The following is a 24,813-nucleotide window of genomic DNA, read 5'->3' as shown; positions in this document are numbered from 1 at the left end:
GGGAGGGGCATCTAAAGTAAAGGTAAGATATTTTACCTGGGAAACCTGTTTTGATCTTTTAAATGTAACTTATTCGCTTCTAATGAGGACCGAGCCCTGGAGGAAAAGACACAGACACTGTTTTCTTAATGCTGAGAGTCCAGCTAAGCTTTGCTCTGTAAATGATGCAGCAGTTAAGAGATATCAGTAGTTTTACCTGAGACTTACATCACTTATGTCTGCATGCATTGAAAACCTGATCTGATTCATATAGAAACTAAAGAGAAGTAAGCCTCGTCCCTCCGTTGCACAGGCACTCCCGACATTCTTGGGCCTGGAGCATAATTTCCTGTGACAACCTCCCCAACATGTGCAGCTTTGCTCTCAGGTCTGGAACGTAAAAGACGATTTTTTTCTGGTCATTAAACGTCACTTTATACGTCACACGGCTCAAAACGGTTTATCCTTTCTCCCTCGTACTGAGGGGACTGAGGAGACTCGTCCAGCCTGACTGCCTTGACATCCAGGTGTCTTCCCTGCTTGCCCTGATATGAAGAAACCCGAGAAGCCTTGCAGGTCAAATCTTATTAATCATATCTATTATGGCCACTCCTCTCTAAATTGTGGTAGTTGTTGATCTGAGATGGTTAGAGCTAAAGGCTAGAGCAACCTATTAGAGCTGTTTGGGCTAATATAGATTTATACCCAGCTTTATATGTTTATTGTTTTACAAGGGTTTAAAAGGGAATGTCCACAGTTTGGATTTGATTACAACTGCTTGGCAGGAGCCAAGCAAAATAAAATAAATAAAAAGAATAATAAAGAATAATCAAATCACCTCAATTCAACTTATTTAATTAACCCACTGAGGTAATTCTGACTTTGTTCTTGTCTTTAGGGGGGGAGAGGCTGGTGGTGAGAAGATGTGTTCCACCTCAGTGCTCTGTGTTCATGGAATTAATCAGGAAAGCAGGATTCCTTGATTGATCCCACTTCTCTCAAAGCTATAATCAGCTGAGAAAACCTTGGAAGTCTTGAGAATCTTCTTGAGAATAATGGAAGTCGAAATCCTTCTCAGAATTATAATCCAACACAGTAATTATGATGATAATGATGATGATGGTGAACAGAAATAAAACCAAATCAAAGTCCAATCTGTAATTCCAATCTCTCCTTCATGCCTATGGTGGAATTTCCAAAGGCGAGAAGTAAAAAATTCAGAGATCAGTGTCTAGTGTCCTGTGTGTGCTCTCATTAACACACACACACACACACACACACACACACACACCCCTGATCAAAAACATAACCTAACTGTAACCCTGACACTAAAACCACATTTTGAGTCTCAAACATGTCTTCAAACTCACGGGGACCAGAATTTTGTCCCCATAAAAAACTGTTGGTCCACATCAGTATAGTAACATTCCCACTTTTGGTTCCCAGAAAGATATCTAAACATGGTACACGCACACTCACACACTCATGAAAGTCAGACTCTGTACAGGCTCTCAGTGACTCCTGTTATTAGAATCACTGTTATTCTACTTTGTGAGACAGTTAAATAAAGGTGTTTATTTTTCTGTGATAGATTCATGTTTAATTTAGTTCATTTATTTGTTGGAAAGAGTTAAAATGTATTAGACAAGATAATAAAAAGGGCAGCACTGATTGAAAACCTGTCTAAAATATGTGATTACAAAATAAGTGTTTGTTAAAAGTTATAAGGTGCAAAGTGCTGTGAAGTTTGGTTGAGGTAGAATTTGTGATGGTCACATGACCAGAGCTTAGCTAAGAGCACAACCATTGCATTGTGGGTCAGCACTAGCATGGATACAGAGGTGCAGATGTATTGCATTTTTTTCCTGCAGGGGCGATCGTGGCTCAAAAGTTGGCTGTTCGTCTTGTCATCAGAAGGTTGCCGATTCGAGCCCCGGACAGTCTCGGTCGTTGTGTCTTTGGGCAAGACACTTCACCTGTTGCCTACTGGTGGTGGTCAGAGGGCCCGGTGGCGCCAGTGTCCGGCAGCCTCTGTCAGTGCGCCCCAGGGCAGCTGTGGCTATAATGTAGCTTGCCATCACGTGTGTGTGAATGAATGTAGTGTAAAGCTCTTTGGGGTCCTTGGGGACTAAGTAAAGCGCTATACAAATACAGGCCATTTACCATTTTATCATTCCTGTTCTGCTAGTTCAAGACTGTTTATGGACCCTAATATGAGATTTTCACTGCTATGCAATTGATACCCACTTTTATTGGTTAAACTGCAGGGATGTCTTAGATACACAATGAACTCTAAATCTCTTTATCTCTGTTGTGAACTTCACATGAAGTTTGTGTTAACAGAATCAAACTGATGCAGATCTCCTTTGAAAATACACACTCACTAGACAAAATAAAAACAGACTGCTCAAAGTAAAAGCAGAGCTCCCCCCCCCATGTGCTCTTTTAACAGCTGGTAGTACAAAACACAGTGACAACGACACCCTCACTACAAAAGCACAAGATATAAAAAATGGGGGAAAAATTGCATTCTGGGGGTTGTTACAGTGAAATAAAAACAAAAAACAAAACACAGACATCTGAAAATGTTGAATTTTAGTAAAAACACTGCTTTGTAGCTTGATACTGTCATTACAGACAAAGTGAATATTCAAAGCCTTTGGGCGTTCATTTGAAATGCAGTAAGTGTCCTTATCAGCTGGAAGTATTAAAGCCATAAGATGACTTTTGAGAGCAGCTAAAAAACATTAAACAACAGCAATGTTGAGCCTGTTCCAAAATTTAAATGTACATGCGTTGAAGGTGGGAGATTTGTTGAATTATTAAACACATTTTTCTTCAATCAGAGGCTTAAATATCAGCCTAGGGTGGCTCTATTTACCATTGTTGAGTCAGTTATCTTTTTGTGCTACTTTTTTTGAAGGATTGTGAAAGTGGGGATACATGCTCCTGGCTGAGCATTTCTGCTTACATCTTAGAATCTCAGTTTTAAATGAAAGAGTGAATGTGAAGTTCTAAATGAAAGAGTGTGTGAGGGTGTTAGTTGTGTTGTCCGAAAACAAGCTTATCTACAATGTGTCAGTAAAGAGTGACTTGCACTTCTGGTCCGTTGAGCAATGGTTTAAAAAATTTTACTGCAAACTATAAAAGGAACCTGGATTTAAATAGAACATAGTAGTGTCGGATGTAAGTGAAGGCAATACAAGTATAAGGTGTCTATGGAATACATCTTCAAGGTTCACACTGACCAAGTGGAGAGCTACAGGCATTTCTCTCAGTCAGCTGATTGTGTTTAGGGAAAAAAAGTAGCTAAGTACACTGTTATTGCTCCACGTTGTTAGTGAGGTAACTCTGGATGTTGGTGGGTTTTGTTAAGGTTGGTGTAAACAAAAGCAGAAAAACAGTAAAAGATGCAGACAGTAAAAATCTGGTTTATTTCATGATTACAATGAAACATTTTCACAGTTGTTTCATTGTAATCATTTTTAAGTAGCATACACGATAAATGGATACTACAACATAACACACGGCAGTGAGAAGAAAAACTCACCATCTTACCAGTTTTTATATTCTTATAAACTTAAAATAAACTAGTGATATTAGAGTTTAGTGTTTTAAGTCATCTGTTAAAAAACATGAGTTGACAGTTTTTTCTACCAGCATCATTACTCAAGTTAAACGTACTGCTGATGCTTATACCATTGCGAAATTTGCTAAATAAATATGCTTAAGAGTCTTGTGTTGTTTGACATCCAGCTAAAAGGTTTAAAATAAATAAATAAATGAATGAATAAAAAAAAAAAAAAAAAATATATATATATATATATATATATATATATATATATATATATATATATATATATACACACACACACACACACACAGTGGGGAACTAAAATGCTCAATAGCATTATTTTACATTTAAATTCAATACATTTAAATGTAAAATAATTTTAAAGAAATGTTTGAACTAATAATATTGATTTGTTTATTTGTTTTTTGTTTGTTTGTTCATTTTTAATTTTTGCTCTTTTCAGCTTTGTTTTCGGTTTATGGGTTTTTTTTGTCATTTATATGAAAAAATATTACATATACATAACTGTATAATTGTTTAAATGAAATTTAAAAGAAAAAGAGAAAGAGAAAAACAACGAACGCGCAATATTTTTACTGCTATCTTAACCACGTAATTCTGCAACATGAACACCATTTCCCACAAGCCCTTGATGAAAGTCTGGTCGCTTTAGCGGCTGTAGTCCAATAAGGTGAGGGTCCTCCCCTATCTCCGCCAATTAGGACTCTGTTGCTGTCACTGCTTATATTTTTAGTAAATTGTTCAGCACCATATGAAACTACAAATATCCCTCCACCATAGAAACTAGATCGCGCTGGGTCATTTATAATGTTCTAATAGCTGGAAAAGCGCACTCCCCGACTATACAGTGGGGTGTTTGGCTTTTTGGCTATTCGAGAAAACTGATTAATCAACACCATGCTATTTGAGCAGAAATTAAGGAGTCACTTTTATTTTTATCAGCTTAAATTTGGATAAACTAAACCTATGAAATACAGATAATAATATAGTGGCGACAGGAGCACATTATGCTTCGACAGGAGCGTCAGAACCGCTATGTTGAAAAGATAATAATGGGAAGAAAGTAGTCCCTGTCGTCACGGGGGTGTGGGCGAGTCACACTGTATAAATACGCTGGGTTGTCAAACAGCAAAGTTTACTGGACCCTCCATGCAAACTGTCAGCTGAAGACAAAGTGGGGAAACCTTGGAGAGGCTTTCAATTATTTGGGCAGCTGTGGGGGAGAAAAAAAAAATATATTTATGATGGTGAAAAAAATGTAAACTATTTCGCATCTGAACCAGTGAGTCGACACATGAAATCGGAGTCCTCGTAAGGGAATTTAAAAAAAACAAAGACAAGCTAGTACATCAGTGAAGCTAGGTGAGTAATTAACCGTCAGCCGGTGCGCGGGATTGGTTGCTTTTATGTTCAATAAAAAAGGACTGGATGTTACAGTCCCTGATAATGCAAGGACTGTAAAAAATGTAAACAAATATATAAAATTTGTTGACAGCGGGATGTTGCTGTTATTGTTCTTCTAGAAGCTTTAGCTGTCCGTTAGAGAAGGTGCACAGGGTTGAGCCCCTGGAAAGACACAGCTTTTGTTTTGCCCGAGCCCGTTATAGATTAGCTAAAGCGAGCCTCCCGGAGTGTGTTCAGCTCACGTTTATTTTCCTTCTGCTGTGCTTGCGGGGGTGTTTATGCCGAGAGAGAGAGAGAGGGGGCTGCCGCCTTCGTTCCTCAGATACTTGGTCGATAGGCTGCTCATCACTTAATTAGCTTTATAATTTAATTTACAGCGACAATTTGCCAGGGAAGGCTTCTCCACTTGCACATCAGCTAAACCAATGTCTTCTCTGGTCCACTGCCTTTTGACTCGCAAATGTCACTAATCCTTTCTCCAGGTAGACCTTAATGCGTTCTTGCAAACATTGAAGACATTTGTCCATGTTTGTCTCTTTTTTAAGGAGGCACATGTGCACAAAATTCCAAACGTAAGGAAAATTAAAGTAGCAGACAGTTTAATTTCTGTTGGTAAGTGAGGGACACGAGTACAAATTCCTGCAACATTCATATCCTTATTCTAGGCAATCATGCAGGCCTCCCTCTGCTGCCCTTATACACGGTTTTTTGTTTTTGTTATTTTCATAGCAAATTGTGTAGCTGTGCCGCTTGTCTGGTATATAGTGGATGTTTAGCAGTACTGTGTCAGCGCTGTACTAATGCCTGCATGTAAACAAAAAATACCACCCCAGATTCTGCTGATGACCTGACGAGAAGGAAAACAAGACTAGAATCAAGTCTGCCAGTGAAAATGCAAATGTTTCAGTTATGCAAGGTGGTGGGGCTTGTGTCTGTGGAAAGATTGGAGTCTTGTTTGTATTCCTCAGATTTCACTCTGAAAGCCACACATCTGTGGACAACAGCTGAGCTGTTTCTCTAATGTCATTGTTTGACATTGGATCTTGTGTATCTTGCTGCTTGCTTCCCTTTTTTTTTTAAAATGAGAGGTGGGAAATGCAGTAGGTGGCTTAGAGGTTTGTGCACTCAAGGTTTTTGGAGACACTGATGATGGCTGTTTCAGGTAAAAGACCGGTGCAGTCCTTTCTTTGTCAGTGTAACTCGTTATTAAGGTGAGGAATTTGCACCTCAGATGATGCAAAAACAGGGCCCCTACTTATAGCCTCATCCTAACAGCCCCCATCTTATCCTTCAATGTCACCCTTTTTTATGCAAGGGGAAAAATGCAAGACCTGTGGTTTTGTGTCATCCCTGCAGCCCTGCGTGCAGGCTGTGCAGCTTTATCTGTAGCAACATTAGAATTGCCTTTAATCTGAGGCATTTTTCTAATCTTAGCTTCCGAATCCCCATCTGGCAGGGAAGTGAATGTGAGTGAATTGTTTGTGTGCATGTAGGAAGGAGGAGGGGAGGAGAGGTGAAGGGAGGGAGATGGGGTGGTGTTGAACACATTCAGTGCATTCTGGGAAACTGTGTTCTGTGGAGTCGGCTAACTGTCCTTCCATTTTACACATCTTCTCCGGTACATCCTTTTGTATTATGATATGCATATAATGTTGCTCTCAGTGGGAATGTGCATGGTGACGAGTGGACTCTTGTACGATTGTGTATTAAAGCAAGAAGCACTTCATGCAATTGCATTCAGATTATGCAGGATTTACGAAGTGCACAGCATCTGTTACATCCACCCTGAAGCTGATAAACAGGAAATATAAAAGGGTAAATTTTAGGATTGCAGGATGCAGGAGTTATACTTCATATCACTACTGTAATTAAAAAAAATAAAAAATACCAGTAGGCATTTGAATAGATATCCCGATGCTTGCACTGGTTGGCAGGTGCATGTATTATGCATTTTTCAGTGTTGTTGGAAGCTTATGACTCCATTAGGATTTTGGCTTTTTTTTTTTTCTTTTTTTTGTATCGAAAGTAGTGGCAGGAATTTCTTTTCTTGTGATGCATTATGTGTGGGTAATTGTCTTGTATGTAAGACTTGAGTTTTTTTTTTTTGTTTTTTTTTTAAAGCTCACTATAAAATAATACTCTGATTACAATCCCCCTGTAGCCCCGTCTTTCTGTATTCCAAAAATACCACATTAACTGTCTGTTGTGAGAGATCAGCTGAAAAAACAAATTCCTCATTTTCACACAAAGTTATATTGCTCTTCTCTTCTTGTCTTCATAGTTGAGGACCTGCCAACACAAAACAGCCTATAACCTGCAGCCTCTGCCTTCAAGGTGCCTTTACCATGGTGACACTAAAAGAATCAAACACTGCACAATAAGCCAGAGGGGGACAAAAAGATTTGTTGCCACTGCATTGCCTCACTTTCATCTCATCCCCTTTGAACACTTTGTTCCCACACTGGCACTAACCCGGTGCAGACATGCATCTGGAAGTGAAGGTCGCGCTCAACTTCATCGTGTCCTACCTGTACAACAAGCTGCCTCGTCGACGAGCCGACCTGTTTGGCGAGGAGCTGGAGAAGATACTAGTTTCTCGTTTTGAGGGTCACTGGTACCCCGAGGCCCCACTGAGGGGCTCTGCTTTCCGCTGCATTCACCTGGGTGCACCGAGGGACCCTGTGGTGGAGTTGGCTGCCAAAAGAAGTGGGCTGGACACGGAGGAGGTGCGGGCAAATGTTCCTGCAGAGTTGAGCGTGTGGATTGACCCTTATGAGGTGTCCTACCAGATTGGAGAGAAGGGTGCGGTGAAAGTGCTCTATCTGGAGTCCCCCCCTGGCCTCGGTTGTGACAGCGAGCCGGCCGAAGGGGTCATCAGAGAGGCTAAATTAGATGCAGAGATGGAGGATGCCAAGAGCTTGGGCTTTAATCCAGATGCTCAAGTGTTTGTACCAGTTGGAAGTCAGGCATCTCCTTCCTTAATGCCATCCCTCTCCAGTTCTCCCACACCCCTATCTGCCCAGTCCTGCCCTGGAATCTTCAGCTACCCCAGCTCCAGCACACCCACCGATCCCAGCATCCATTCCTCCAACACATCTACTCCTTCTCCTCCGAGCGGCGGTCTGCCCTACCTCTCCACTCAGCAGCCACCTGCTGCTCTTCCTGCTGCCCGTCCACAGCCAATCACCTTCACCACTGCCAGCTTCGCCGCCACCAAATTCGGCTCCACCAAAATGAAGAAGTGCAGTGGGGCCGGGTCAGGGTCTGCAGGCTCTGGTGTCATCGTACCACCATCTCAGAGGATACTCTCCCGCTCTCCTACCACCATCTCAGCACCAGAGCTGCTTAAGCACAAGCCCCTCTCTCTCTCCTTGCACTCCCTCGGGGGTCCCATCCACAGCCAGCTCTCCCCCAACGCCAAAGAGTTTGTCTACCCTGGATCTCCAGGCCCTCTTTACTTTGATGCAGACACCCAGCCCATGCAGCCTCTTACCAGCCCTTTCCAGCCCTCGCACACTATCAACACCCACCCACCATTTGATCCGTTCTCCAGCCCTCCTGCCCAGAGCGTGGGCATCATTGGCAGCAGTGGAGGGATCTCTTACATGGAGAAGCCACCATTTGTTGAGGGTTTAGGAAGCTACAACCTGCAATATCCCAGCCAGTCTTTCCAGCCTGTCGTGCTGGCCAACTAAGCCTTCATTTGTAATAAGAATTGTTGCAGGAGCAGTTGGGTGTACGGCAAAGACCCTCCTGATATTTTCAGTTTTTCTAACAAATTGTTCTAATACTAATGTGTGTTAAGAATTAGTTTTACTACAAAGATTTACAATGTCCACTAAATATTTAGTGTGATTTGTTTGGTATCTCTATAACCCGCCCCAAACCCCACCCTGCTCCTACTTCCTGTGTCCATTGCTGTTACCCGTTATTTGTATTTGTGTTGGCTTGGAATGGGTGCTTCTGTTTTTTTTGGGTTTTTTTTGTTGTTGTTTTTTTTTTTGTTGTTGTTTTTTTTGTCCACCTTTTTGCCGTCTCCAATTTCATGTTTATGATTTTGCAATGAATGCTAATGTGAGTTTTTTTTTTCCTTTTTTCTTCTTGTTTTTTGGGACTTGTAGTCTAGTGGACTCTAGTATAGCTCCATTTTGCACTGCACTGTCATGCTGTGAAAAAGGACTTTGCCAAGTCCTGCAGGGAACGACGGCTGTGGAAAACTCAGCACTTTGCTCTGCAATCTGCTCTGCCCTACTTGCCACAAATACGGGGTGGGGTTGGTGGAGGGGCTCTGCTCTCTGTGCATGTAGTTCGCTTCTGTTTGGTCGTGGTTCAGAGTGATTGAGAGACTCGTTGCTTGCACAGTGAAGCCCTGTTACCTTTGAAACAACCTGACGCACGGGCATATTTCAAGTCTTGTTGGTGGACGCATGTTGAAAGCAGGTTATCATCAGCTGGAATGGGCACGTGACCGGGGTTTCAATGAAGCAAGGGCAGCTAAGGGGAGAATCGAGGCGCTAAGAGTAATGTAGTTGAATGTATTGTACCTGTCAAGGGAAATTGCAGCTGTGAAGGTCAGCAAAATGGATTTGGGGGTGGGGGGGGGGTACCTTTTTTTTTATGAATGTGAAAACAAATGAATCTTGAATTTTAAGGCGATAACCATCTGCTGATTAGGCCAGTTGTGCACATAAAGATGCAAATTATGGTTTCACACATATTCACACATATTCAAACATACACCAGTCAGCAGCATATGAAGGTGAACAGGCAGGAAGGATGAGAGGTGGGGGTGGGGGGGGTGGGAATGCAGCAGTAGCTCAGCATTAGGGATTGTGATAAATGGCTTAGCATGACTTTGACTATGAAGGAGAGGCTTTCCTCTGCATGGACAGGAGGGAGGGAGGGAGACGGTAAGAGAGAGAAGCAGCTAGAGGGTTCTGTTGCCCCCTGTGCCATTCAGGGTGTACTGGCTTAGAAAGCAACGCTTTAACACCCAGAGCACGTTTCTGATGGGCTTAAATGGTATTGAAGCCAAAGGCTCACTATTCTCTCAGTCCTCTTAAAATTCTCCAGCGATCTCTGCTCCTCCGGCTGTTGCAAAGGAAAAACCAGAATTGTACAGTTCAGGTTGCTCTCTTTATTTTCTTTTTCTTTCTTTTTTTTTTTTTTTTTAATTTATTTCCCAGCTGCAGTGATGCGAACAGAGATGCAATGAGGAGTGTTCTTCTGTGGCATCTGTCGTGTCACTGGATAGCTTGTCAGAGATCTGATGTTTGTATTGGTGCAGTTTAACAGCGGGGCCTGATGTCATCGTTGGTTCGTCCCTGAAAGAGAAGGGTAACCTCCACATGTCCACGTCCAGCGGTCCAGCACTTTATTACCAGGCTCCCGATGCCGAACCGTTCCTTTGCCCTCCGTTTGGCTGTTGCACATTTTATTCAGATGTCATGAAATGCTTTGGAAACTCCAATGAGCTACATTTGCATCACAAACGGGAAAGAGATGCAGTCAGTCTCACTCTTGGTTGGCTGGTTGTTTAGTTTAGTTTTTTGTTATTTTGTTAATGTTTTTCAGACTATAGATATTTTTGTACTAGAAGGACCCTTGTCTTGTCCTCATGTTGGTTTTGCAATGTGGCATTACTGTCATATGCAGCAAGCTTTAGTTGTTTTTGTTTCAGAGGGAATGAGTGGGTGAAGTGTACACCTCTGTAAATGTTACAGTTGTGAGGGAAAAGGCTTTTTTTTTTTTTTCTTTCTTTTTCTTTTTGATCTTGAATCTATTTCCACCATTTTTTTTTTATATTAGTTTTTGAAAATGATCACTAAAACATTTGTATAAGACATGCAGAGTCCAGGAATATGTGTATAAAAAGTTCTTATGTTGAGATTCTTTGTTTAGTTTCTTACATGCTGAAGTTATTTTTTCAGAAAAATAACATGAATATATGCAAATTGAGACGTAAATAAAGATGTACAGAATAAAGTATTGAATGTTTATTGTACCTTGTACACCATATGTCTAATAAGACGGGTAAATGTAATCATTCTTCAGTTTGCAGTTGGAGTTAGAAATGTTTACAGTGGGTTTGTGTAGGAAAAGATGGCTGATCACCACTTTCTGTGCTCCGAGGGCAGTCTGACAGCACTCCTCCCCATAGGCATTACATTTAAACCAAAACAATGTATTTTCTTTTTTTTTTTTCTTTTTTTATTTAAAAAAATTAATTAGTCCTATTTTCACGTAGCACACACTCTGTATATTATAAACTCCCCAACACTTTTAATTTATCTGCATTTCAATTCCCAGATCTGCTAATATTAAAAAGAACAAAATGTTCCTTCTATCTTTATCGTTTTTTTTTTCTTTTTTTCTTTTTTTTTTTTTTGTCTTGACTGAGCCACCCTTGCTCCATCAGCCGGATCCTTATGGTACTGATACTATAGCCATAATCCCTGACTGTCTTTACTTACACACCCTTCTCCAATTCAATGAAATGCCATAAGTTTTTAAACAACCCTGAAGGATTCAAGGGGTTTCTACCTCTCTCCAATATCTCTCTTCAATAAGAAGGCAACCGGTTTGGGAAAAGACGAGGGAAATGAATGTTGCTCTGAACTGTTGTCAACCCTGGTTTAGATTGTGTTAGGTTTATTTAATGGTGAAAACATTTGGAGGGATTCTTTGAGTCATGCATGACCAGAAACATTTCTCTGTACCCCTCACATCCTGATTAAAACCAAAATTGAAACAAAAAATAAGCATAGAGGCGATGGTGGTATTACATTTCCTAATAACACAAGCTGGAGAGTCAGCTCTTAGATATTTGAAAGAAGTAAATAAAGGGGGGAAGCACCATAAACCTGAATGCGGGCTGTTCTAAAATCAGGGTTGAGCAGGAATGACGATGGAGACAAGAATTTTGTATTCTGATGTCGTTTTGCTTATATTGATGTTTGCGTTTTACTTTGCACTTTGGGATATTTCATTGGCATAAAATAAATTTATTTTCTATGTAAAAAAAGAAAAAAGTGAATAAACATTAACCTTTAAGAGTAAAATGGATCTAATAAAATGTTCAGATGATGTATAAATAGTGTTTTCTTTCCTGCCTGTATTTTATTATTATTCTTCCTATTTTGTATCTGATCTGTACACCCTGTAGATGTATAATGAATATTTCACTACTGAGATGCAATGACCTGTTTTCTGTGCTACCCCCTCGGGAATGGGGAGTTACTACTGCAGTTTCTTATTGTATGAGATCCTTTTTTAAGTTTGTAATAAAAACAGATTGGCAAAAAATTATAAGCATGGAAAAATTAAGCTGATTGTGTCGTCCTCATTTGTGCGTGACAGTGCGGGGGTGAGTCCTCCTCCTTTGTGGTCTCTGTGCGGGTTCAGACCCCTGGTTCGTGCGTGAGAGTCCTGGAGCAGCTCATTGCTCTGATTGCGGTAAACAGATTCGAGTGATGTTTGATCAATAATTCAAAGCAAGGATGGAATTCTCAAATGGTGAGCAGCCAGCTTGCTCACCAGCCCACCTCAGCTGGACCCATCCCAGCAGATATTACTTTGCATTTCATCACCTAGCACTCCGTCTGCCTGTCCTGCCCCGTGCTGGTGTCTGTGTACAGCCAGCTGGAAGGTTGGCTTGCTCATGTCGCGGTGTGACAACATGCATAGCTCTGCATCCTCAGCACCGCATCCCTCATTCTCTTTTCATCATCTAGCTATCTTCCCTCCCCCACTCTCCATCTTTACCACTACCTGATCCTTTCCACTGCTTGTCCCCACCTCCTGCTTCCTCGCCGTCTTTGCTCCATCTTCCACACACACACCCATCCCTCTGGTCTTTAGAGGCTGCTTATGTGTTACGCAATTCTGCTCCCCTGTCTGTCGATGTGATCATTACGCAACATCTCCTACTCTGCTGGAATACTGATGAGCAGCAGGAGAGAGGTAATGGAGGGACAATAAAAAGGGGGGGGGGAAGATGTGCACTCAGGGGGCTTGTGTTTGTGTGTGTGCGCTTGCAAGTGCATCAAGGATGAGGACAATGCCTTCATTTATCCACCAGCTCCTTGTGTTACCCGACATTTGTCACACAGCCGCCGCAGCTGGTCAGCAAATCAGGCAAGGTCAAAAAGACAAGGCCACGTGTCGGTAAAACTCCAAATTTATTTCATATGCATAATACAAGATACAATTAGGACACGATACTGCAGTTGCATGTATCCAATACATGATAGGGACAATACAAAAACGAGAAAAAAACCCACATTTATATAAAAATCAGAACAGAAAGCCAAAAACACCACAAGTCTTTAAAAATGTTTCCAGAAAGAGATTTAAAATGGTTTTCCGGGAGCTACTTCAAATAAGTAAACAAGGACACGGTGTTGTCAATGCGAAGCATCTCAAACCAGTGTCAAGAGTTTCAAGCAATAACCTTAAAACTGAGGTTTAGATTGGAGATCTAGTCGTGCTGCTCTGAGCACACCTACAAACACCTGTGCGCACACACACTTGTGCCAGATGTTCTCTGTCAATTATTTGCGCATTTCCAGGATTCTAGTTTTCCTTAAATATTACCCAAAAGTAGCACAAAGGGTTTCACAAGTGCAGGAGCCATCTTTTGTCAGTAGGTGGCAGAAGACGCACCTACATCCAAAAGTCATAACTGCAGGTCTGCATGCAGAGAATTGGGGAAAAACTCCAACCTCTTTAAAAGGAAAAATGATTTCATAAGGAGCTTCACATCAAACAGAAACTGCTACATACTTTATGCATCACTATACAAAATATGATCTTTATTTTATTGGCTTCTAAAAACCTCTCGTGGCCAGTACCAGTTTTTTCTTTTTAAATGTCCAAGTTTGCATTCATCAGCTAGACTGATGTCTAAAGCTCAGTGCAGTCGATGTGACAGAAAAAAACCCCCAAGAACCAGCTGTTACAATACACTATCAGGAAACTCAAATGATCATATTAGCAATCAAGAAGACAAGAAAAAAAAAAAAAACACACACACACACACACACACACACACACAAAACAAACAAACAAAAAAAGCACCAGCTGATTCCTGTGTATCCAGATACAGATCAATCTATAGCAAATTTAAAAAAAAAAAAAAAAAAGATAATAATCCACAGTGATTAAAAGATGCTGCTTTCAGCTGTTTTCACCACAAGGTCAAGCGCTGGCTGCACAAGGAAAGGCGGTGCTGTCATAAACAAAAGGACATCGCAGCAAAGATGCTCTGCTTTTTTGTTTTTTTTCCACTGTTCTGCACAATACACCATCAGCCCACGTCATCCCCCCAAAAACCAAAGAGCTCTAGTTTTCAGTAATGGTTCACAGACATAAGTACACTTGGTATAAAACTTGTTTTTTTTAAAAAACAAACAAGGAACAGAGAGAGAGAGAGACAGACAGGTTCACTGGGTTTCATGCATTAAGATCTCGGACTACAGAGAATTAAGAACTGGAAGCACGAATGATTTTGGGGCATTTCTATTTAGTACATCATAGTAAGTATACATACAACATCACTACTGAAATCAAACTAGCATTACATAACAGAGTATTATTGCCACATTTATTTTCTTTCCAGGATTATGAGCACAAGCTGGCTGATAAAAATCAAAAAGAAAATTATAAGTTTGAGATACAGAGTCCCATAACAGTCTGCAACATATTTACTAATTAAGATTCACACTCAGAAGCTTTGGCGGAAAGAACTCAGTTTATAAAGTCGGATTTAAGGTTTTGCCAAATGGAACTAAGCTGCTTTGTACGTGTTCTTTGCTTCAACCAACACTTTGTAGCCATGCTCCATGTTTTACCTTTCACAGTAGCAAGTGTTGGACGAGGTAAAGGAAAGTGCACCCTGTCCTTTGTGTGTTCACAACACAATACCCCCACCCCACAAAAAATAAAGCCCACATTACTATATAAACCTGTTTTTAAAACAAACATCCAAAAGCACAGTTCACCCTTTGAATTCCCTGCTTTGTCATTGGTTTCATTATATAGGTATTATTATTATTATTATCCTAAGGAGAAATAAAATTATCTGACACATTGTTTGTACATCACAATCAACAAATGCATCATTACCCAAGAATAAATACAGCACTCATTCAACTATTTGGCAAATATAAGGAATATTGTAGGGTTAATAAAGACACAGAGTCCCCGTCTTAGCAAAATAAAGACCAGGAGACATATTTACAAGGTTCAGAAACAGCCGACTTTGAGCCTGCTTAAGATAAAAAAACAAAAAGCAACCAATCAATCCAGTCCTCTCGACACCATTAGGCAGGCAGTGACTCTAGCACACTAACTGCAGTGTGCAGTAAATAAACATCCCAACAGCACTGTGAAAAACCCTTAAACCCACCCCTCATTTCTTTATATTTTGCTTTCAAGGAGCCACATTTTGTTATTGTTTAAAGTAGTCTTGAGCAATAGTTCTCCAGGATTTCTAAAAAGCTCTTTCAAAGTTGATTTTATTTTTTGTTTGTATTTTTGTTACTAGCAGTTGTCACAAAACACATACTTGTTTTAATTTTTTGTTGAATCTACGCAAAAGATCAAAAGTAACAGTTTGATGGGCATTAAACAGTTTTCAGATCTTGTTACTATTGATGAAATTATGAAGGCAGAAAAGTACTGTTAGATTTTGAGCCATCATACAATACTATGTGGAAAGTGTCGTAATTGGAAACAGCTTTATTTTTCAGAATGGCAATCATCTCAAACAACACAGTGAAAGCATACCTGAATAGAAAAACATCAGTCATGGATTGGCCTCCCCAGAGCTCAGACCTCAGCATTATTGAAGCAGTGTAGGATCATGTTGACAGAGAACATAACAGAAAGGCAGAAACATCCAAAGAAGAGCTTTAAATGTCCTGGAGAACTATTCCTGAAGACGACTTAAAGAAATGAGAAGAAAGCTGCCTAAGAGAGATCAGGCTGTGTTGAAGAATAAGGTGATCCTTCCAAATATCAACTTTCAAGCTGGTTAGAATAATACAAACTCTGTGTTTGTCTTAGACACTGTATTTCCATGTATGTCAATAAAATCCTGCATCTATATCCCACTTTATCAGCAAAATTTTAGGGAATGAAGGGTGGCACAAGACATGTGCGTAGTACTGTACATGTGAACATACCCCTCTACAATCAAAGGCCTTGGAGATCAAATGCACAGCATGCCTTTAACAGTAACCCACAGATAGAAACTACTACTCTTTCCCCATATATAAAACAATCTGCTCCTTCACTGAATCTTTGAGTCTCTGGAAGCTGATCTTAGTAGAAAAAAAGATGTTAAAAATCACAGAAGCTTTAAACTTTAGACCTACTTTGCATTTTCATTAGTATGCTACCATTAAAACAGCTCCCACTGTGATCATCGTTAATAAGGTTGACAGCTGCTACCAGCTTAATCTCCGCACACCGTGTGTGTGTTTTCTTTTCTGTTTTTTAATGAAAAAGTGCAAAATGGATTATACACTATAAAAATGGTGCAGAGAGATGATTATATATACATAACAGTTGTTTTTAAACAGTGTGCAGAGGCGTGCTTGTGTGACGGAAGAACTCTGACTGGACCACACCTTTCCTGAGGTCTCCCTCCTCTTACCCTCTCCAGACTGGGAGTACCACCTTGAACCTGACTCCGGCTCATTTTTCATCTGTTCCTCTCCTACACTGCGCAACTTCACTAAATATTCTTCTTCTTCTGAGCCTCCTAATTAAGTGCAACACAAGGAAAACAGGAGGAGTGCACCTTTCTAAATATGCAGCTTCTGACTGACGCTACTCGTGCTTTGGTCCATTAAGGTGTGCTGTGCTCTGACGGAAACTGCTGTATCGAATTTGAAAGCGTGCGATTCTTTCTAACCGACCCGCTCTTTTCATGTCGCTTGACTCTCTTTGAACTTTTCTCGAGACGACCATATTTTCCATGTGTGTTTGACCATGGGAGAATCCAGAACGGTCCACTTCCTCTCCGAGTGTAGAAGCCAGGCGCTCTCCACAGGCCTTCCTGTGACCACCGCTCCCATCATGCCTCACTGCCTGCCAGTGTGCATCCAAAACTCCAGCGTTGTGTTAGAAACTGGAGCCGAACACAGTGACTGGAGGTCAGCAAAGACAACAGTGCAAATTTAGATTCCCTAGGTGTTTATATCTGTGTTGAAATTTGCGGGGAAGGGAGTTCTGCTTTTGTCTCGTCATGGGTTTTATTGTGAGTTTTCTTTTTTCTGTTATTTATTTATTTTTTACAGTGGGCCGTACTTGGCTTCGTATCGAGCCAGGACGTTCTTACAGCGACCGCAGTCTTTCCGCATCTCAGCCACTTGCTTCCTCAGAGCAGCATTTTCACGCTCCAGGAAGGATGCACGCACGGTGATCTGGTTCTCCTTAAGGCGGCGTGCATCGCGGGAACGCTTCGCTGCCAGATTGTTCTTCTTTCTTCTCGACCAGTACTTCTCATCCTAGAGGAATGAAAAGGGACAGAAAGAAGAGTTAAACCTGCCCACATAAAAGAAGGGATTGGATTGAGGAGATCATCAGCTCAATTCTAATGTTTTATTGGGCTAACGTAATCACATAGAAATACAAACTAACTGATGGAGTTGGAGCTTAAACATTCTGCAAACCCAATTTTGATAAATGCATTTTTCTGACAACTGAACAAGATGAAAAGAGTGGAAATTTTCTAAATATATGTCAGACTTAAACTGTATGACATATATTAACTAGTTTTTACAACAGTGTTTTTTCAGACTGGAGTGAACTGATCTCAACTGCAGTTTGGGAAGAAGAAAATTTGATTCCACTGACCTTCTGCTCATCGGGAACAAAAACCTTCTTGGCCTTCTTGATCATCGGCTGCGGCTTCAGCTCCTCCTGGGAGAACCTGTGCTTGCGTGGGTTGAACAGCTCACCCCCGGGCACGCTGGACAGGACCAGGTCTGTGGGATCTGGCTGGAAATTAATGTCCACCTCAATGGCGTCTGGGTCGATTGGGGAGGGCGTGTTACGTTCTGCAGAGTCCAGCAGGGGAAAAAGTAAGCTTGGACACAAGACAGGTAAACGGCAATGAACCAGGTGGCCAGACTTCACACCACTACTGTGAAACCTGTTAGGGAGCTATGTAGGCTTCATTGCTCTCAGCCGCTTATCCCACAAAGATATTTTATCATTGCAAACACTCATTTAAAAAAAACAAACAAACTGAGGGTTATACAAAAGAAGCACAAGTCTTTGTGGGAATAATAACCATACCTACATAAAAACAATTATAAAACGTAGTAAAACAAATAAGTTCACTACATGCCACACTGGAAAAAAAGGCTTTAAAAGTTTCTGTGCAGCTCAAATGAAAGGTGTCTAAGTTGGACACCTCCCAAAAATACATTTACGTAAAAAATATTTCCATCACTGCTTCTGTGTCAGTTTGTTAACGTGTGACTAAACTGCCTGCAGTGAAATTATTTGACTATATTAGCATTGAAGACCTAGATGAAAATTATATGCAAAAATCTGCCTTTCACGACATCACTTTAGCAGAGTAATAATGCACAGAAATAGCTGGGCAAGCACCAAAATCTGTATAAGGTATGTCCTACTGCCAAATGCTCTGGCATACCGCATTTTATAAAGTTGACGATATTCCTTATTTAATCCAGCCTATCCCAGTTGTCATGAGGTGAGAGGCAGGCTACACCTGGGACTGGTCACCAGTCTGTCACAGAGCTTGTTTGGCCAGATTTGGTAACATTTATTAATCGTTATGACTCAGGTAGCCATGCCAGCATTGATATTCTTAGACCAAACTAAATAAAACTAGAGCTGCATAACTGAGAGGAAACAACAGTTTTCATCAGGTGTTAATGTTTAACACATGCAGTAAATCTGCTCACCCGCTTTCTTTACTTCTGCTTTTGGCGTTGCCTCCTCAGGCAAAGATTCCTCTTTTTGCTCTTCCTCTTTTTCTCCTTCTTCTTCTTCTTCTTGTTCTTCTTCTAGCTTAGCCGGTTGTAACGTGGTGACTGTCACAGGCTCCTCTGGATCTGGGGTAGCCATGGAGGCAGAGGGGGGAGATGATGAGTCTGCAGCAACAGGAGTAGCGGGAGTAGTTGTTTCAGTAGTAGTAGTAGTAGGAGTGGTGGTGGTAGCTCCTGCAATAGCCTTGGGAATGGCTTTGCCTTTGTCTTCAACTGTCAGCGTCTTCTGCAGCTCCTCCTCCTCCAGGGTCACAGGGATACCGTTCTCCAGGAGGAACTCATCCAAGTCCATATATTCCAAGTGGAATGTCTCCCCATCATACGGAATGGTCTTCTCCCAAATGGCTGGGGTCAGGGAGGCTGATACCCCTCCACTGCCCCCACTTCCACCACCACCTCCTCTGGAGCCTCCACCAGCATTGTTTGCCACAGCCCCTCCTCCATCCACATCTTCAGATGAGCACAACTTCTCCTTCTCTATTTCTACATTAAAGACATAAAGCATAAAAGGAAAAAGTGAAATTAATGGCTGCTTGCTGAAAATGAACAGTTCCCTTGTCCAAATATTATTCAGTAGTAGAGGTGGGTGTATCAATCTGAAGGACAACAGTATCAACAAGACAGAGGATCGAAACAAAGTATCAATCCTAAGTTCAGTATATAACCCACTGACTTTATTATTTTTTGGAAACAAAAAAAATTAAGCAAAATATATATGTAACATTCAAGGTCTAAAAAACAGTTTTAACAAACATGAAAAGTTGAAAGGCATGTATTAATTACAAAAAAATCCCAGTCATTACAATGTGTTGCAAATTGGTGATGACCTCATAAGTAATGACACACTACTCTCTGCTACACAAGTTGCCTTTGTAAGTATCGCTATTGGCGATACTGGCCCTGTATTTACTTGGGTGTTGAATGGATACCAAAAATTGCAGCATGGTACAACATTATTCAGGAGACACGGTAAGAAAGTGAAATTATGAATGAGAAGAGGCTGGGTGGAAAGGGGTGGTGGTGATGTGACACCTGACAAACAAGTGGGTAAACAAAGGCGGGCTACATCCAAGAAGCCCTACAAGCGGTCTGACAGACTGAGGCAGAGAGAGGGAGTAGATGTTAAAATGAAAGAAGATAGTCAGAAAACACCATCACCATCAGCCAGCAACCAAAGAAAAGTAGCTCGGGCTGTTTAATGAAACCGCAGGGAGTCCGCTCTGTCCTGACTGTTTCCAGCCTGGTTTAGCTCCTTGATTGTCAGCGCAGAAGAGCAGGAACTTTTTGTTCTTCATCGTTTGCTCCACGCAACAGAGGGCATGTGAGCCAAAACCACGACCACACGTTTTAGGCGAAACACCAGACGCTGATTACTACCCAGCTTTAAAACCTATATACTCGTGGTTCATTTACAAGCTGAAAAACTGGGCAGCATTTTAATTTAAATTTATTATTATTATTTATAATAATTAATAATGCTTACCGTCTTCTCCTTCCTCCAGGATGTTCGGAGGAGGTATGTCCATAATTTTCTTTAAAACAAAAGGAAAAGACTTCTGGGGTGACGCTGTAGCGGTATTACCGCTGGGCTCGAGCTCCGTTGCCATCGCGGCTTCGCCAGGCATTGTTCCGTGCCGAGCTCCGAGTACACCGAGGCGACGCTGCTTTTTTTTTTTTTTTTTTTTACCGAGAGCTGCGTCCGAAAAACAGGAACACAAGAACCGCGTTTAGCCGCTGGACTCGACACTATCGCTGATTTTGAGCCTTTTAAGCCGAAAATGCAGATTTCTAGAGTCAAAAACAACACCACACCGAGCCTCTTCTTCTCCTTACCCACGGAGCACGCTCGTTGGATATTCAGAAGTTCCGTGCCACGCCTCTTTCACGCAATAGTAGCAGCTGATTGGCTGTCAGTACTTCATATATGAATATATTACTGCAGCTTCATTTTGACTAATCTGTGGTAGCTCTACGTTTGGTCATTGGCCACAAACACACAAGGAAATCATGGCTTTACATAGAAGGGAAAAAAAAACAGACCCTATAAGCGCAACGTGAATGCAACACTCGGCCTCGTGCAGTCATCATATTAACATCTTTATTAGAAGGCGTTAGAGGCACGAGGTACTCACACTTTCACGGCAAGAACTGCGTGTCACGCGCGCACGCATAGCGCAAATACCCACACCCACATAAACACGTTGTGAGCTCGTGCAGTCGCTTGTTTTCTGAGCGTGATACTCGTGGCCAAACACGTGCGCCCCGCCCGCACCCGACTCACGTGAAAGCACACTCTGTCGATGGGCGTGGTTTAAAGATTCTCTGCACGTGCAAGCCAATGCGAGCTGGTTGAAGCGGGCACGCGCACGACAGTGTTTTTATTTTATATTGATTTAATAGTGCACGCGAGGTATAATCTATAACGTCTATCACATATTTCCCTAGATACGCTTTAACTCTACGCGCACCAGCTTCCAGGTCCTCTCTGCACCGAATAATAATAATTAATCTAAAAAAAAAATAAACCCTCACTGCCACAAAAAAAAGAGACGTGCGTGCTTCCGCGCGACGGAGCGCGCACGACCTTGTCTCGAATATTGTTTTGTTTCAGGAACACGATGTTCAGCCGCAGTGAAATTCATTTTTTTCCTTTTTTCCCCCCTCCAAGTTCAGCACAAGTGCCATGAGCTTCTACAGACTGAACACTGAAACCGCACACCAAAAGACTGGTGTCCTAATACTCTGTCCACGTACAAGTTTAGACAGGGACACATGAGACCAGGGTTTTTATTAAGGTTTCTGTGGCCACGAATACTAGTGAGCGCATGTGCAACATTTTGTATCGCATTACAAGGATGATAAAGGTCAAACTGAAACAACAATAAGAAGAAGAAGAAGACGAAGGGGGAGTAGGAAGCATGTTTCAATATTGGAAATGAACTGTTAAATCATTTGTTATGCTTTCGGTTCACACAATACAAAGTTTTCATTCTAGGTCCTGCAGCTCACTGGAAAAAATACAAAACAAGAACCGGTCTTGGCTGGAGTCTGCTGTGTCTACAGAGCAAACCAGAGCACAATAAACACTTATCAGTGCCCTCTGCTGTCTATTTAAACTGATTAAATTTACACTCTTGAAACAGCTGAGACAGGAGTCTGCTGTTGTTCAACACATGTGAACAGAGGGAACTTTGTATGCACACTGAGATGAGGAAGAAATAACTGAATTAAAACTTGATGGTGATGCTTTCTGCATGCTTTACAGGGGAAATTACAGAACTATTAAGGCCTCAACCACAGTAAACACAATAACAATAACACAATAATCTGCCACTGAAGTGTCCTGCGAATACACTGCATATCACAGGGCCAGCATATTATGTACTAGTGAGTCAGCATTGGTTGTCAACAAGATAATAAAATGCAATATTTATATTTGAGTTTCTAACACTATAATTACTTTGCATGTCTGTGGGATTTTTTCTGGTGTCACAAACATGTGTAAACATGAAACCTACTTACAAACTACTAAACATACTACAAACTTTACTGGCACATGATTTGCTTCTACTAGCCGACTCATTTTGCTTTATTTGAGTTTTATTGCTTTTACTGCAGAGTTCCTTTCAGTTGTAACCACATTTACTTAAAGTGCCCCCCGAAGGTCAACTCTAGGGCATCATAGATTTTACATGCTGCCAATGTATATCATACACTTATGACACACAGCTAAATATTCGCTGTAAATCTGCTAATACAGCACATGTCTGATTTCAGGGGCTGAATGACACAGACTGGTCTTTATGAAGGAAATCAAACTCCAGGGTGGTTTTATTTCCTATGCATCATTAGCCACAGCTTTACTGCAAGTTGTTTGACCCAAATCTGACACTGTGCCTTTGAGCTAGCTATCTGGTTGTCTATAGAGATGAACAAACTCTCTGATTAGTCATGAGAAGATGGGGACTGCATACTAAGATTTATTTATCTATTTATTTTTTTAACAGGTCAAGGTATATTCGAAACCTCACTGTGACCAACTTTGGTGAAACTGGAGCAATTAGGTGTTCGTACCCACATAAGTGCCATCAAACGCTTAAGGAGACATCAGAGCACAGGTGAAGTAACACAACCCCAACACATTTAGTTCAGTTTCAGCTGGCAGTCTTTCTTGCATGCCCTGCATGTCACTCCCTCTCACATTTCCTATGTCATTGTACTAGCAACTTCTAATGAAAAATAAACCAAAGAATTTATTTATTTTTAACAGAAAGTAAGCTAAAAAGTGTGCATAACATAAGCAGAGTGCATAAAGAAGCTAATGAAATGATGAAACTCTGAGTGAGGACTGTTTCAGTGTTGTTGCATCAGTTTCAGGCTACACGGAGAAACAGCATAGACAGTCTGCTGACACAATACACCTCACAGCCTTTCATCACCTGTGCACACTTCAAGAGATTAGAGTGATATTCTGATTACCACATACTACTGCACTCAGTAAAATAATGAACTGAACAGGAGACATTTAATTATGTTTACGGGTGGTTTTACTTCTACAGTTTCCCATACAGAAGGGTTTAAAGTGTCTGCTAGTAAAATAACTTTACACTAGAGCTGGATTAAGTACTTAGTTCAATGCTGAGATGTAATGAAAGCACTAGGCAAAATAACAGAAGTCACTTCATTAGCTTTATGTATAAAACCACTTCATGTGTATCACTGAAAGCAAGATAAATAAGATGAAGATACCATGAAGAATTGCAGGGCTGCTGCATTACTTGTATCTCAGACTCTAATAAAATGGCAACATAGCAATTGTCACAGGACAATATTAAATCATAAACCTTAAAAATAATGTAACTAATTAATTATACTCATTTTACAACCAGTGCCATAGTTTAATCCTTAATATTCATAGGCCTCTATGTCAAATTTTTATGTGGGAAAGTCACATAAAGTAATGAAATATAGTAAAAACGTACTTAGCGTTTCCATGAATGTAACTACACACCACCATATGCTACTTAAATAAGTCTGCCAACTACAGACTGCACGCTAGCAAAAGCAGCTCTCATAAAAAGATGCAAAAACAGTTATAACGTTATTTTAAAACATGCTTACCACTGTCATCAAAGGCCGGGAAGGGACAGTCGGCCAAGTACCTGAGCAGGTCCGGCACGTCGCTCCTGTCCTCGAAAAACATTTGGTTAGCCGCCGTCATGTTGGACAACTTGTGAAACTGCCCGCTCTGCTCGAAAACACAACTCTTATTTACTCCGACGAAACGACTACGTGCGCTTCGCATCAACTTTTCAACGTCACGGGGACGGATGCATGTGTCCGAACACAATCAGAGTTATAATTACCAATGCGAGCCACGCCCCCTCAGCATGTTGACGCGGTGACAATTGAGCGCGCGCACGCCAATCATACCGCAGCGCCTATCAAAAAGCAGGGGGCGGGCTCTGGAGAATCACAACCAAAACAACAAACCTTTAACGGCGCGGCTCCGGCTTTCCCCCCCACGCACGGCAGCACGTGCAGTGACACTGTGGGATCTGGAGCGCCACGTGCCACCTAGTGGCTTGATTAAAAATTGCACTACACAGTGACCACCATTCAAGCCAAGGTGTGTCAAACTATTATGCTGAAACTTGTTAACCACACTCAATGCCATTATAGTGTTATAATACTATTATAAAGTAATGCTTTATAGTATTAGAGCCTATATCTGTGAAGGTTCTCAGTCATCCAGGTCATTGTAGTCCAAGGATCTGGGCAAAAAAGTGTTTGGATTACTTTGAG

The 24,813-nt window shown here is 41.2% G+C and overlaps 2 protein-coding genes across 3 annotated transcripts; one reads left to right on the top strand and one right to left on the bottom strand.

The window, feature by feature from the left end:
• Positions 1–4,681: 4,681 nt before the first annotated feature.
• On the top strand, positions 4,682–9,563 carry tob2 (transducer of ERBB2, 2). Its single transcript, XM_085270597.1, has 2 exons — positions 4,682–4,936; positions 7,260–9,563. Exon 2 carries the CDS (start codon positions 7,462–7,464, stop codon positions 8,671–8,673), a length of 1,212 nt encoding a protein of 403 aa, XP_085126723.1. The 5' UTR covers positions 4,682–4,936; positions 7,260–7,461; the 3' UTR covers positions 8,674–9,563.
• A 3,578-nt stretch (positions 9,564–13,141) lies between these two features.
• On the bottom strand, positions 13,142–24,344 carry LOC146575740 (thyrotroph embryonic factor-like). Of its 2 annotated transcripts, none has more exons than XM_085270594.1 (4): positions 24,130–24,344; positions 18,925–19,491; positions 17,843–18,045; positions 13,142–17,493 (listed from the first exon to the last, which is right to left on the bottom strand). In XM_085270594.1, exons 1-4 carry the CDS (start codon positions 24,311–24,313, stop codon positions 17,278–17,280), a joined length of 1,170 nt encoding a protein of 389 aa, XP_085126720.1. In that variant the 5' UTR covers positions 24,314–24,344; the 3' UTR covers positions 13,142–17,277. The 2 variants fall into 2 exon arrangements, with proteins under 2 accessions (XP_085126720.1, XP_085126721.1); XM_085270595.1 differs by lacking the exon at positions 24,130–24,344 and adding an exon at positions 20,492–20,925.
• Between the last annotated feature and the right edge of the window lie 469 nt (positions 24,345–24,813).

The sequence above is a fragment of the Mchenga conophoros genome, linkage group LG4, assembly GCF_057382185.1.
Source record: "Mchenga conophoros isolate Kocher_MC1m ecotype Shallow Benthic linkage group LG4, M_conophoros_male_GT1.1, whole genome shotgun sequence".
Taxonomy (NCBI): Eukaryota; Metazoa; Chordata; class Actinopteri; order Cichliformes; family Cichlidae; genus Mchenga; species Mchenga conophoros.
This window is presented reverse-complemented; position numbering and strand designations above follow the sequence as displayed.

Bases quoted from the DNA above. Each gene is read 5' to 3' on its own strand.
- tob2 (XM_085270597.1), top strand. From the start codon at position 7,462: ATGCATCTGGAAGTGAAGGTCGCGCTCAACTTCATCGTGTCCTACCTG.
- LOC146575740 (XM_085270594.1), bottom strand. From the start codon at position 24,313: ATGCGAAGCGCACGTAGTCGTTTCGTCGGAGTAAATAAGAGTTGTGTT. The intron at 19,492-24,129 runs GTAAGCATGTTT...TCTTTAATGTAG, and splicing joins CCCGGCCTTTGATGACAGTG to AAATAGAGAAGGAGAAGTTG. The intron at 17,494-17,842 runs GTCAGTGGAATC...TCATTCCTCTAG, and splicing joins TTGTTCCCGATGAGCAGAAG to GATGAGAAGTACTGGTCGAG.